This window comes from Apodemus sylvaticus, chromosome 9, assembly GCF_947179515.1.
Source record: "Apodemus sylvaticus chromosome 9, mApoSyl1.1, whole genome shotgun sequence".
Lineage (NCBI taxonomy): Eukaryota > Metazoa > Chordata > Mammalia > Rodentia > Muridae > Apodemus > Apodemus sylvaticus.
In genome coordinates this window covers 54528426-54543472 of record NC_067480.1, presented here as the reverse complement: position 1 = coordinate 54543472, position 15047 = coordinate 54528426, and the positions used below count along the sequence as shown (strand labels likewise).

The window sequence follows — 15047 nt, the reverse complement described above, 5'->3', positions numbered from 1 at the left end:
CCTAAAGATTCCGTCTGGGAGCGAGAAAAACACGGGCTTTATCCTCCTATATCCTTCAATATCTTCTACCTCAATCAGACTCCAGCTACAAAGTGTAGGAAACAGTCTCTGCTTCCAGGCTCCTTCATGTCACCTCTACGTTGTCTGGGAGCCTTGCGCCAGTACCGGAACGATTACTATCTCCTCCACTTTCCTGCGGTAAAGAAACTGGAGGAAACAACGTCCGTTTCCGGTTGGCTCAGGCTGGAAGGTTGAATATTGAGTGTCCCGGGAGGTCAGATTGCTGACAGGTAATTTAGGGAGTTGGTGGGAGACTTCTGGATTAAGCATAATCTAAACTTTATCCAGGGAAATGCAGGCGTGGAGGGTGCTGAGAGGATCAGTTAAGACCGGGAGAAGATCCGGGACCTAGCTAGGGAGCGCTGCTGCCGGGTGCCGCTGGGCTCCTTGGAGCGATGAAGGATGCCTTGACAATTACTGTGGCGGTTAAATCCTGGAGATGTTTTAACCCGCCGCTACCAGATGCAATTTACTCCTCGCCTCCTGGCTTTTTAGGTTGTCTTTGAACAGGGTAAAGAGCAGCTCCGAGGTAGAAGAAATAGTTGCAACGGTTGCTTCACAAGCTTGTATTTTAAGTGCAATTTCCCTAATATAAGTGTTTATGATACCGTGCTTAAGTACAAAAGAAAGAAAGAAAGAAAGAAAGAAAGAAAGAAAGAAAGAAAGAAAGAAAGAAAGAAAGAAAGAAAGAAAAAAAGCAAGTCACAAAATCAACACTATTGTATAATCCTAGGATTAAGGATTGGGTACTAAAGTAACAACATTTCATTTGTATTTTCTCATATTTTTATGGTCATTTTAGTTTTTAAATGGGAGAATTTGAGATACACACTTGAAAGCCCCCAATAAACTAAAATTATATTCAATGGAAGTAATATTTTTCTTCCTTAGGGAAAGCAAGTCAACACTTTCCCATTGCTCAAACAAGCCATGATTAGTGGAGGTTGATCATCACCATACTTAGTTCACTTCTGACATAGGCAGATAGCAGTTAAATTTTCCATAATTATGTGCTCATTCGTGGTTGAATCTGTGTTTACTGTTGTTAAATGGACAGTTCTATAGGTGAAATAAGTTCCTGTCATTGAGGCCACGGTGCAGTATAACACAGTCTACGGTATGAGAAGAGAACCAGTTCACTTAGGTTGACCTCTGACCTCTATGTAAACACACACACACACACACACACACACTCAAGACTTTAAATACTCTTTTAAAAATAGGAACCCAGCATGATACACAGGCCTCCCAGCAGTTGGGAGATAGAGATAGAAGGACCAAGAGTTCAAAGATTTCCCTGGCTACATACTAAGTTTGAGGTGATTCTGAGCTGTGTGAGATTGTCTCAAGTGAATAAACAATATTTGTGTAAGACAGGGGTGACTCATACCCCAGTGAAAAAATAATGTGTGCTTCATTTGGAAAAAATCTGGTAAACATATTCCTTGTCATGCACATTCGGAAATTTAAGAGATGATGCCCAGTAGAAATGCAATGGAAGCCACATATGTAAAATTAAAATTTCTAGTAGACACTAAAAGAAACAAATTCATCTAACCCAATATGTTAAACATATTCTTATTTAAGCCTGAAGCCTGGTGTGGTTGCCTTTAGTCCTAGCATTTGGAAGGTAGAAGCAGGAGAATCTCAGAGTTCAACACTTAACCTAGTATACAAAGTAAGTTCCAGGACAGCCAGAGCTACACAGAGAAACCTTGTCTTGAATAAATATATATTTACATATACTATTAATGAATTATTCAACATTTTCGTACTGTCAAAATGTATGTACTTTATATATACAGTATATAAATATATATATATACACATATATATTGCTTTCATAAATATAAATACTTGGTCTGTATTTGTATTTTAGAAGGTTGAAAAATACACTTGAAAAAAGTATATTCATATACCTAGATAATTCCAAGTACACTTTAGTATTTTCTTATATTTGATTTAGGAGTTTGCTTTGATATTTTCTACTCTTCCAGAGGCCCTTAATTAGACACCTAGCACCAATATCAAATGGCTCACAATCACCAACTATGTATTACTTAAGCTCCCAGGAACCTAATGCCCTCTCCTGGCATCCAAGGACACTTCCATGCATAGCACGTGCACACACACAGACACACATACACACACACCCCACAAATAAAATCTTTTTTTTAAAAGAATGTATTAATTAAAATTCCCAGTTCCTGAGCCACATTTTAAATGTTAAAAGCTACCAAACAAGACCGCACAGTTCCAGGAGAGGAACTGGTAGCCATATATATTTGAATGTCCTTGCTTTCCCCCCACACCTGCTTTGATTTTTGAGTCAGGGTTTTTCTGTATAGCCCTGACAGTCCTGGAAATTGATCTGTAGACCAGGCTGCCCTCCAACTCAGAGATCCTCCTGCCTCTGCCTCCTGAGTGCTGGGATCACTCCCAGTGGATGTCCCATTTTCTAGGTCATGCCAGTTTTTTCAGAACATTTGTGCTCACTCAGTCTCACCACTTAGCTATGAAAATGGAAGGCATACCACAATGTGTTCTCTGCATTCTCAATCTTGCAAGATAGATTTGGTTCTTGTTATGTGAAAGAATAGAAGCCCAGAAGGACTGAGTGTTTTCTCGCATTTCATAGCTATTAATAGTTCATAAAAAAGGTAAATTTCAACTCTCCCATTGAACATTCGAGGTTTTATTTTTGACTTATGCCTATTTTTAAATAATAGTAAATTTTGTTTTGCATTTTGAGATGGGTTCACATGACGACGCCCATCATCAGCCTTAAACTGGTCTGAAGTGGTCCTCCGGGAGCCTTAGCCTCCCAGGTGGCTCAAACTCCATGCCTGTGTACCTTAGTTCAGCTAAGACTACAATGTTTAAGAGAAAACAAAGATTCCTTAGGAATATGCTTATTCAACTTTATCTTTTTGGAAATTCTTATAGAAGAATATTTTTCTAAAATATTGTAATTAGGTAGATAAAATATATTGGCTTTATTAAAGACATTTGTGCAAGAGAAATGAGTATAGAGTCTCATGTTTTTCTTCAAAAACTTACATTGCAAATTAGTATTTTGAGTGTTGTAGTTTTAACTTGTATTTAGTGGCTATATTTTAATTTTTCTAATATGGAGATCTTTAACATAATGTTAAGTTTTGGTTAATTCAGTAATTATTGTATTCATTTTCTTCTCATATCCTAGTGTTACTGTTTAATGAAATAAACATTTCATATAATGTCTTCAGCATATACTAATACATCTTAATTTTTTCTGTTTTGAAAGATCCTGTCCTACTGTTGGACTTTGCCTATTATTAAATGGAGATATGAATAATGAGATATGAGAAATGGTAGAAATTTTTTTGGTTTGGTTTTACTTCTTGAGAGCAATGATTAAATAAATCCAACTGCTACTCTTATATGAATAATAATATAGCACTATCCATACTCTTGAATTTTAAATTCATAGCAATTTAAATGAAGACTAAGATAAAGTTTATTTTGACACTAGCAAAACAAGCCGTAAAACAACAACCATTGGCATATCCTATTTACGAAGGTAATTTATTGATTAAGAAGGTGTCCTCAGGTGGTCCTCAGGTCAGTACTTGAACTAGTAAACTCCAGCCAGTAGGCCACATTCAGACAGTGCCTGTTTTTTGAGGCCCATGAGCTAATAGTGTTTGTGCAGATGAACTTGTACAGTCATTTTGATGCTACTTACGGAATAGTGGCCTTAAGTTCCAGGTAGGCAAAATACTAACCCTCTAAAAAGAAATTTCATTTTTCATTGAAAGACCTATATTATAAAGAACTATTTTAGTTCTTTAGTATATTTTAGATTTTACCAATAAAATCTTGCTGAAAACACCCCTCCTATCCTCAGTTTTACCTCTTTTGACCACAAGAACCAAAATACTTACTATCTGGTTCTTTATAGAAAATGTTTATGGGGCTAGAGAGATGGCTCAGTGGTTAAGAGCACTGAATGCTCTTCCAGAGGTCATGAATTCAATTCCCAGCAACCACATGGTGGCTTACAACCATCTGTAATGAGATAGGATGCCCTCTTCTGGTGTGTCTGAAGATAGCTACAGTGTACTTATATATAGTAAATAAATCTTTAAAAAAAAAAGGCACTCTTGTGTATCTAAAAGGATTACTATGTACTTTTGAAGAACTAGCTAGAGAAAGATAACATGTACTCTTTTCTGCATATTCTTGCAGTAAGACAACTATTATCTAGGCCTTATTCGGAGGGACTTCTGAAGCTAAGGCACAAGGCTAAAGTACTAATTACACTGGTCATTAATTGTCTTACCTTCAGAAGTTACTGCTTGGAGTCTCATTGTCTTCATCTATAAAAGTGTTTTTTTACTTTTATAAACTTTTTGTAAAGTTTTTACTTTTTATAAAAGCTTTCTACTCAGATTTTCAAGAATGTATCTCTTTTCAAAACATTTCACTTGAAACATGGACATCAAGCTTGGCTCTTGGGTGTCTATAGTCTCTCTCTCTGTCCCTCTTCCTGTAGACATGGCTGCTGGACACGGACACGAACACGGACATGGTCATGGTCATGGTAAAATGGAACTTCCAGATTACAGACAGTGGAAAATTGAAGGGACGCCATTAGAAACGATGCAGAAGAAGCTTGTTGCACGAGGGCTGCGGGATCCATGGGCTCGGTAAGATGAGTCTAGAAACATCTTCTCTTTTTCAGGTGAACTTTTATTTGTGTCCTGGGGCAGGAGGGGCAGTCATGTATCTGCCAAGTGTGAAGATAGAGACAACTCGAGGAAATCCTGTCCTACACATGGGTCCTGTCTCAGGCTTGGCAGCCAGGACCTTTACCTACTGAGTCTTCTTGCGGCGCGGGTCCAAGTCTAGTTATTTATGAGTACAGAGGGTCAGTGTCCATGCTTCACCTTCCATCATGAAAAGTGGCTGCTCAGTTTCCCTGGTGTCTTCTTTACTGGAGCTTTCTGCATTAGAATCCTGCAGGATAGTCTTTGGTCCTAGCTTTTCACTTGATGATGATGTTTTGCACAGGCAAGAGAAGCTGAGTTTTCTCATTTATTGGGTTTGTTTTTTAAGTACCAAGGGATGAAACCCCTTCTAGAAAGCCTGGCTTCTGCAGCCTTTTTACTTTTTACACATGTTACTGCTTTTCATATCTATGATATAGATACCACAGTAGCCATTCAAATTAATTCCAGCTTTTGGGTTTTATTATGAGTAAAGTTGCTACAACCATTTAAGTCTGTATGGATATACAGTTTCATTTCTCTTGGTTAAATACTTAAGAGTGGGATTTCTGGCCAGACAGTGGTGGTATATGACTTTAGTCTCAGCACTTGGGAGGCAGAGGCAGGTGGAACTCTGTAAATAGAGGCCAGCCTGGTCTACAGAGTGAGTCCTAGGAAAGCCAGGGCTACACAGAGAAACCTTGTCTTAAAAAAAAAGAATGTAATTTTTGTATTATGTGATAAATCTATGGGTCTTTTTATAAGAACTGCCAAACCTAAAGAGGTAATATTGTTGCCCATCCCTACCAGCAGCGAATGAGAACTTCAGCTGCTTAATGGTCTCATCAGTACTTACTGTTCAGTTTTTTAACTTCAGCCACTCTAACACCAACATGGTTGGGCACACCTATAATCCCAGCGTTGAAAGGTGGAAGGTGGAGGACTAGAATTACAAAGCCATCCTCGGCTATGTATCAAACTAGAGGCCACTGTGGGCAGCATAAGAGCTAATCTCAGAACTCAGGAAGAAGCCCTAGTAACTATGGCGGCAGAGCTCTGGTGGGGCTTCCCTCCCCATTGCCATGACACTAATGCTTGCGTCAATCATTCTGTGCACACAACTGTGAGTTGTTTGTTTGTTTTAGGTATGGTGTCTCCTTGGGTCTTTTGATTTCTTGTTATGAGCTTTAATAGTTCTTTATATATTTTGAAAATAAGCGTAAATGTTCTTTCCCAGAATATATGACCATATGTAACCTGCCTTTTCATTTTCTTATTGTTTTAAATTTTAATAAATTCCCAGTTAAGGTTTTGGGTTTGTTGTTGTTGTTGTTGTTGTTGTTGTTGTTGTTAAATTCCCAGTTAAGGTTTTGGGTTTGTTGTTGTTGTTGTTGTTGTTGTTGCTGCTGCTGCTGCTGCTGCTGCTGCTGCTGCTGCTGCTGTTTCTTTTGTGTCTCATCTAGGATTTTATCCTGTATTTTCTAGAAGCATTTTTTTTTATTAATATTCTTTTTGAGACTGTTATATGTCTAACTCAAGCCAGGCTTAGACTCAGAATCTTCCTGTCTTAGCCTCCTAAGTACTGGGTTTGTAGGCATCTGTTATCACATTCAGTTTATGGTTTTCTTAAATTGAAGTATGATTATTAATTTTGAGTTAATTTTTTATTTACAAAAAATATATTTATTTTTGTATATATGGGTATTTTGCCTGCGTGTATGTTTGTGTACCACATGTGCATCTGGTGCTTGCAGAATTCAGGTGAAGGTGTTGGGTCCTCTAAGACAGGAGTTACAAACAGTTGTTGAACCTCCTTGTGTTTCCTGTGTATTTAACCTGGGTCCAGTGGAAGAGCAGCCAGTGTTCTTAACTACTGAGCAGCTCTCCAGTACCTTGAATTAGTTTTTGTTTCCTTTGAAGAAAGGAGGAGGCAAATATTACAGGTGGATATCCAGTTGGCTCAGGACCATTTATTAAAAGATTATTCCCCATTGAATTACTTTGATAAATATGTCAAAATCAATAGACCATCTCTATGTGGTCTATTTCTGGACTCTATTTTATTTCCCTGTTCAATATGTCTACATTTAGATCCAATACCACAATCTTTAACAGGGAGGTATAAGATCTCCAGTTACCTTTCATTGGTTTTGCTAGTCTGAACCTTTTTTATTTGCCTATAAATTTTAGTATGTGCTCATCAATTTCTACAAATGGCTGACTTGGATTTTAATTAGGATCTCATTCACTATTCTACAAAAGTTTATAATGTGAATCTTTTCTATGTGTATATTGAATGCACATGAGTTTGGAGATAATGTAGGCCTTTTAAATAATGACTTTTTTAGCATGCAAGTTACTTAGGATGTTTTGACATTTTAAACAGTATTTTCTTGCTTTTTATATATCTCTTGAGCATTTTGCTGAATTCATATTTGTGGTAAATAGTTAAGTGGTATTTTTAAATCTCATTTTTCAGTTGTGTTGTTGACAATTTTCACATAACGATTTTATATTCCATTTATTATTTAGCTAAACTTTTATTCTAGCTAAATTTTTACTCCAGTAAATTTTTTATATGTCCCTTAAATCTTCCTTTGTATAATGGTCATTTTGTCTACAGAGATAGCATTATTTTGACAGTCTGTAAACTTTTGACTTTTTTCCTGGTGGTTTTACAATGAAGTCTCACTTAATAGCTCAGGCTGAACCTGCACAGTGATCTTAAGAATGTACAACAGATCTGGTGTGGTGGCACACACCTTTCTTTAATCTTAGCACTTGGGAGGCAGAGCTAAGTAGATCCTAGTTCAAGGTCAGCCTGGTCTACAGAGCAGGTTCGGAAGCTCAGTGAGTACCAGAGTTCCACAACATCAGCTACTCCTAGCGTCTTTGTGTGGTGTTGGCATCTAAGCTGGTTTGATTTGTTCCTATCATTGCTAGTGAGACGGGGTTTTTTGGTTGGTTGGTTGGTTTTGCTCTGCTTTTAGTTTTTTTGTCCCCTATAAAGTGATTTTTTTCTGACTAATTTAGATTATATATGCAAGAATACACATCTCCCTAAAGCTGTCAGCTTGCTCTTTCTCTCTGTGTTCAGCATATTCAGAAGAATATACCAGAGCAGGAACTCAGTCTTCTGAAGCACAGGCTGTATGGCAAGGGAAGACAGTGAGTCTCTTGAAGAGCAGCAGTGATGTCGGGTGTGTCCTTCTGTGCTGAAACATACTGTGCATTAGCATTTCATACTTACCACATAGTGTAAGGTAGATAGCAGGAGGACCATTTCATATTTTATATGTGAGACTTGGTCATGGGTTTTTTTTTTTTTTTTTTTTTTTTGGTTTTTCGAGACAGGGTTTCTCTATGTAGCCCTTGCGGTCCTGGAATTCACTCTGTAGATCAGGCTGGCCTCGAACTCAGAAACCCGCCTGCCTCTGCCTCCTAAGTGCTGGGATTAAAGGCGTGGGCCACCACCGCCTGGCAGTCATGTATTTTTAATTATCCTATGCCAAAGAAATATTTCTACTAGGCTACAGTAGTAAATAGTGTTGCTTTGAACCAGGTGTGGTGGTTCATGCCTATAGTCCTGCAGTACAGGAGGTTGAAGCAGGAGGATTGCCACAAGTTGGAGGCTAGCCTAACCTATACAGTGAGATCCTGTTTCAGAAACATAGTGTTCCCAATACAGTAGCTCATGTCTTTAGTCCCGGCACATGGGATACAGAGGCAAGGAGATCACTGTGAGGCCGGCCTGTTCTACATTATGAGTTCCAGGACAGCCAGGGCTGTCTATACTACAAGACTATATTTCAAAAACAAAACAAAACCCCACAAACAAACAAAAAAAATTACCACCAAGCAAAAGAGAAATACTAATGCAACCTTTAAGTATTTAAGGAAGAAGAAAATCATATGTATTTGGCTGGGTGAATTAATGTGAATTGTATGTGGTTATAATGTTCCTTATCTTTTTCTTTTAGCAATGAGGCTTGGAGATACATGGGCGGCTTTGCAGGCAACGTCACCTTCACGAGCGTAATATTAAAAGGATTCAAATGGGGGTTTGCTGCGTTTGTGGTGGCTTTAGGGGCTGAATATTTCCTGGAGTCCCAGAATGGTGATAAGAAGCATCACTGAAGAGAGCACCTTGTGATGTCCCTTTCATAAAAATAAGATTCTCTCACTGTAGCATCCTTGGCTGTATGTTGGTCTTTGAAAGAATAGACCAACCAAATTAGCATGGTTTAATAAAGTAAGGAAAACTTGGTTTTTTGTAAGTCTTAAATAAAATTAAAAAGAAAAATTTAATGTCTGTACCTAACCTCAGCACTTGGAAAGCCGAGGAAGAAGGATCATATTCAAGACCAGCTTAAGCCATATAGCAAGACTGTATATGTGTGTGTACGCATTCATATTGGACTTTGTTTGGAATGATGGAGGTACCAGCAGTGGTGTATTCTGCTTATAGCAGGCAGCCACAAAATGTAACGCACAGATGTGTGTCCTAAGAGGGCTTTTCTTACTGCTTTGGGGTAGCTTTAGGGGCTGAATATTTCCTGGCTTCCCGGAGTGATGATAAGAAGCATCACTGAAAAGAGCATCTCTTTCATAAAAATAAGGTTCTCTCACTGTAGCATCCTCAGACCCAGTGAGTCCAGTTAGGAGTGCCTATACGTGCATAGGTGTGACGCTGTCTACTGGAGCTTAGACAGTTTACCAGCAGCCACACCACAAAGAAAAACATAACTCCTCCCCAAGTAGACACTAATTGCCAATATACTTCCTTGGCTACAGTTTGAGCCTCACAAGCCTCTCCACGATCTATGATGGAATGTTGGCTGGCTAAATCCTATGCAGATAATTACTGTGCAACAGCTGCATCACATCTGGAAGACAGCATTTTATAGCATTCTTTCCTATGCTGTTCCTACATTCTTTCTGCTCCCTCGTGTGATATTCCCTGAGCTGTGTGTGTCTGTCTACCTGGCATCTGTCTGTGGAGTGTTTGATAGAGATATCCCATTTAGGACTGAGCACTCAAGTTATTTAATCTCAGCATTTCAACCAATCAGTAGTTTTTATATTGATTGCTGATGGCCCGTGGGGGTGGGGGTGGAAAGAAGCTCTGACTAAAGTTGAGAGTATTGATAATTTATGAGTACAAGCATAAATAGTAAAAGGCAGTTGGACAAAGTGACCATTTAACAAAACAGTAGTAGTAAGTTCCCTCCCTGTGGCTTATAACCTCCTAAGTAATGGACTTGACCAGGGTTGCAGTACAAAACTTGAATTCCATCCTGTAGAGCAGGCCTCAAATCTAAACAAAGCGTTGCTTACCCCGGGGTGGTCATGCCACTACTACAGCAGTGGCCACCTCCTGCTTGGGAGATCTGTGCAGGGTCCAGTGCTGGGTAAGAGCACTGCTATCTTTTCTGCCTCTAGATTTTTGAAGTGAAGTTGGTCTTGTATTTAGAGGGGCATCTTGCATCCATTTCCTTGTGACTGCGTATGCATTTTGTTCACTTTTCTTTATCCTATTTTCTTCTCTGAATCCTCACTGTTCTTGCACTGGGCAGGAGGGTAGGGGGAGACTTGTTCACTCTGGCCTTTTTGTACTAAAGAACTAATCCCATTTGTGACTGCTCTGCTCTCATGTTACCAACATGAAAACCTTGACACTTTTTAATAAACTGGACATTTCCCCATGTTAAATCGTTAACATTAAGTCACCAGTTAAGATTAAGAGACTGGAGAGATGGCTAAACAGTTAAAATCAGTGGGTGTTCTTCCAGAGGACCTGGGTTTGATTCCCAGTATCTACATGTTTGTTCAACAACCTTTTTTAACTCCAGTTCCAGGAAGTTCAACACCCTCTTCTGGCTTCCATGGGCACCGGGCGTGTACATGGTACATAGACATGTGAATAAGCAAAATACCCAAACGTTAAAAAAAAAAAATGTAACTAAAAAAAAAAAAGAATTTAAAACAGTTTATTGAGAAGATATATTCTGTCCTTGAGTAGTCAAGCTAAAGTGAGATGGAGTAATTTTAAATGAGGCAGAAGAATTTCTAATAAAACTCAAGTGGTAAAATGGACTTTTTAGAAACTACAGTTTTTAGCACAGTTGGGTTGTTGGTGAGGGCTGTCTTTGTGGTTAATAGAAGCTGTCGTCTTGCATGGGGTAGGGTGTCTCTCTGGAACTTAACTACATTTGTGATGGCTCTGTGTACCATGTACAGAGGCCTTTGGGAGATTAGCTGTCTCTTAATGCCATCACAGTGGAATTAAGTGCCAACTTATTTTAGGGGGATACACACATTTAATCCACTACATATTAATTAGAATAACTAACAGCAATGATTAGTACAAAAACAGCTTTTGTCTTTCAAGTCCTTGATTCTGTAATGTTTGGTCTTGACTGGCTGGCCAGCAAGGCCCCAGGATCTGGTGTGTCCCTGATCTATTTTAAACATCTTGTCAAGGACAATGGATTGGATTTACTTAAGAAAATATATTTATTGATTTGATATTCTCATTACCAATATAATCTATGATGGGTTAATTTTGATAATTGTATCCCTGATAAAAAGGGAAGAAAGAAAAGAAGAAAGAAAAGATAGACTGCCTTAAAAGGTACTAGTCCCTATATAAACTTAAATACCTATGCAGAGCTTCAGACTAGCTGAAGCAAAATGAACAGAATAGCTAGCTGAAGCTTGTGACACTCCCTCCCTTCTCGGCAATTGATAGAAAAGCAGAAAAGAAGTCTGCGGAAGCCCTGAGAAACACTACCAGCCAGCTGGATACGATATTTATAGAACCCTGGAGCAAAAGCAGAGTGCACACTCCAAGCGTATGCGGGACATTTCTAAGACAAATTGCCAGGCCGGGGTGTAGCTGAGTGTTTGTCCTGTGCAAGACCCTAGGTCCAATTTTCAAAATCACTGAAAAACCAAAACTGCAAAAGCTCATGTAAGGAAATAACTGAAATGGCTTTGTACCTATTGAAAATAGTCACATTTTGGGGTAATTGTACGATCACCTGCTGGGTAGAGGAACAGGAAGTAAAGTGCCCAGGACGCTGAAAGTAAAAATGACAGCAGTTTTGCCCTCCTGATGTATGGCTTCATTTTATCTGCAATAGTTTCTGCTGAAAGTAAAGAATGAAATTTCTGTTTCCTGAATTTGCAAATTATGACTTTAACTCTTTAGTAGCTACAAAGTACAACTACTGTTGTCTTCCATATTGCCATTACTTAAACTAGTATGCACTTCATGTGATTTTTATTTCTTAAATATTACCAAAGTATAATCAGATAATGCTAGTTACATAAGCCTACCCTCATAAATAGGCAGGATGCATCATAGTATGTGACAGACCTACTTTGAATGGGACAGGTCTACAAAGTGAATGTAACAAAACCCAAAGTGACTTGGCTAGTGAGTTTGAAGTTAGATTTTGATTGCAGGTCTTTTGTTTTGTTTTGTTTTGTTTTTCAAGACAGGGTTTCTCTGTATAGCCCTCGCTGTCCTGGAACTCACTCTGTAGACCAGGCTGGCCTCGAACTCAGAAATCTGCCTGCCTCTGCCTCCCAAATACTGGGACTAAAGGTATGTGCCACCACTGCCCGGCCCTAAATGCAGGTCTTATTTGAAAGCCCATATGTCTTAGTTAGGTCAACCATGACCAAAAAGCAAATTTGGGAGGAAAGGGTTTATTTGGCTTACATGTTTAGATCATAGTCCATCATTGGAGAAAGGCAGGACAGGAACTCAAATAGGGCATGAACCAGGAGGCAGGAGCTGAATCAAAGATTGTGGAGGGGAGCTGCTTACTGGCCTGCTCCTCATGGCTTATTCAGCCTGCTTTCTTAAAGAACCCTGGACCACCGGGCCAAGGATGGCACCACCCACCTTGGGCTGAGCCCTCCTTCATTGATCACTAATTGAGAAAATGTCTTACAGCTGAATCTCATGGAAGCATTTCCTCAACTGAGGCTCCTTTCTCTCTGATGACACTTGTATCAAGTACACACACACACACACACACACACACACACACACACACACACACACCAGCCGGCAGCCATAGAAACACTATGTTACATTGTGTATCACGGTGTATTGGACAAGCAAGACCATGCACTGAATGAAAAGAGAAAGTATTTAAACTTCTAATTATGCTTATTTGCATGTTTATTGCTGATGAATTAAACCTGGCTGATTTTTTTCCCCATTCTGGGGACTGAGCCCCAAGCCTCACTCTCTCTTTTAAGGTAGAGCCTCACCAAGCTGCCTAGGCTGACCTTGAACTCTGTAACTTGGTGTAGCCTGGTCTGCTCTTGAATATATGGTTCTGTGCCTCAGTCTCCCAAGTACCTTCTATGATGGCCCTCTGCCACCAGCCTTGAGATTTAATGAATAAACTCAAAATGACATTTTTCCTCCTCACAACATGGATACTGAATGATTACATAGAATTTAGGAAGAGATCTCCCAAGGGAGAGGTGTGTTCTAACCTCCAAAGGAGGATACAAAGGTTGTTCAGAAAATTGCTACAGGCTGTATTTTATGTGCGCTAGGCATGTGGAGTTTAGAATCCCCAGGTTTTAAGTAACTATCCCTCATTAAGTACATAGCAGCTTAAAGAAATGTTTACAAAGAAACTGTGACTAAAGTCAGTAGCAGTAATGCAAGAAGACACAAACAAGGAGAAAACACAGCTATACTGTCAGCAGTGTTGTGGGTGAGATCTCATCATCCAAGGTATCAAGAAATATGGACTTAGACCAGCTGTCAGGACAGGCAACCTTGTCCCAAGAGTGTACTGATGTGGTAGCTTAGCTAATAGCATCACAGAGTCAACTTGATTAGAAAGGCCTTTAAAGGTACAGCTCATCTATAGCTTCCCTTTAGTGTCTATGTTTATGTGTTGTCATGAACATTTATGACATTAGCACACAAAATGTGAACTCATTTAAAGATTGTTAATGCTTTAGACTCTACTAGGATGAATTGCTTTTGCTATATACGAGCAATATTTAAACAGGGTCTTAGTAATGAAATAAGAAATCCCCGTGTTTCAAGATCTACATTTTTCTGTCTAATCTCAAATGCAACAAAATGAGGTAATGCTTTTGAACTATTCCACAACTATCCCAAAACTAACAGGAAAGAATTTTAGTTATTACTAAAGATTTAGGTTTCCAGGGATGTACATTGCAAAATGTGAACAGAACGCACACTTAGGATGTAAACCGGGTCTGTGTCCTTTAAAATATCATGTATTGTCATGTTTCATTTTAAAAGGAATGAGTAATTCTTAGTCATAGGCCAAACCAAGCTTCGCAAAAGAGATATCTAAAAAGAAATATTCTGGGTTTAGACTTTTATACATTATACTCTTAGTCAACTATTAATTTAAAGCAAAGGGTTTGTGGTTACCGTTAATGTGTCATTTGCTTTATATTTAAGTACTTGGTTGCAACTGAATTTGGAAATAACATCTGTGCTTTCTGCTGATATGATAATCAATCAAACATCTTTTAAAATTTCCTTTTTTAAGGTACTAGTCCAGCACTTTTCCTTCTTTAGAGTAACAAAGAGGTTAAAAATCTTTTAATTATGTATTTAATTGAACCATACACTTGAGAGAATATATAATTACAGTCCTGTACTAAATATATACACATATATTTAATTTCATATATTAATTTGCTTCAAAATTTCCATGGCAAATACTAACTGTTCAGGGATGCAATCCTAAAGGCCAACTCTGTGGTTTCCAGTAACCATAGCAATAATGGGCCTAAAAATAAACGGTCCTTTGTCAGTACAGATGGAGCCATCTTGCTAAGGAAGCTTCAGGGTCACAGGTGGTGATGTCACCTGGACCTGAGAGTCCCTGTGATAGAAACAGAACACCACAGAATGAGAGCCTGATACTGATGTAAAGGCTTAAAATTGGATATTATAATCAGACAAGACATAATTAGAAACTAAAACACAACCTATAAACACTACATAATATTCAATAAGAAAAATATCTAACGGGGCACTCACGGAACTAGTGAACATGTGTAGATCACAAAGGACCTATAGAGATGACTTGGACATCAATTTCAGAGTCAGGAAGCATTTTCTTTTTTGTTTGTTTGTCTCAAGACAGGGTTTCTCTGGGTAGCCCTGGCTGTCCTAGAACTCACTCTATAGACCAGGCTGGCCTTGAACTCAGA

At 38.7% G+C, this 15047-nt stretch overlaps 1 protein-coding gene across 1 annotated transcript; it reads left to right on the top strand.

Moving 5' to 3' along the window:
- Window positions 1-179: 179 nt before the first annotated feature.
- On the top strand, window positions 180-9077 carry Ndufb3 (NADH:ubiquinone oxidoreductase subunit B3). The gene is made up of 3 exons (XM_052192227.1): window positions 180-290; window positions 4598-4751; window positions 8792-9077. The coding sequence occupies exons 2-3, from the start codon at window positions 4600-4602 to the stop codon at window positions 8946-8948; spliced, it is 309 nt and encodes a 102-aa protein (XP_052048187.1). The 5' UTR covers window positions 180-290; window positions 4598-4599; the 3' UTR covers window positions 8949-9077.
- The last annotated feature ends 5970 nt before the right edge of the window (window positions 9078-15047 follow it).

What these genes read in the sequence shown, in the direction of transcription:
- Ndufb3 (XM_052192227.1), top strand. Translation starts at nt 4,600, where the DNA reads ATGGCTGCTGGACACGGACACGAACACGGACATGGTCATGGTCATGGT. An exon ending in CTGCGGGATCCATGGGCTCG is followed by an intron (nt 4,752 to 8,791) that starts GTAAGATGAGTC and finishes TTTTTCTTTTAG; the next exon opens with CAATGAGGCTTGGAGATACA.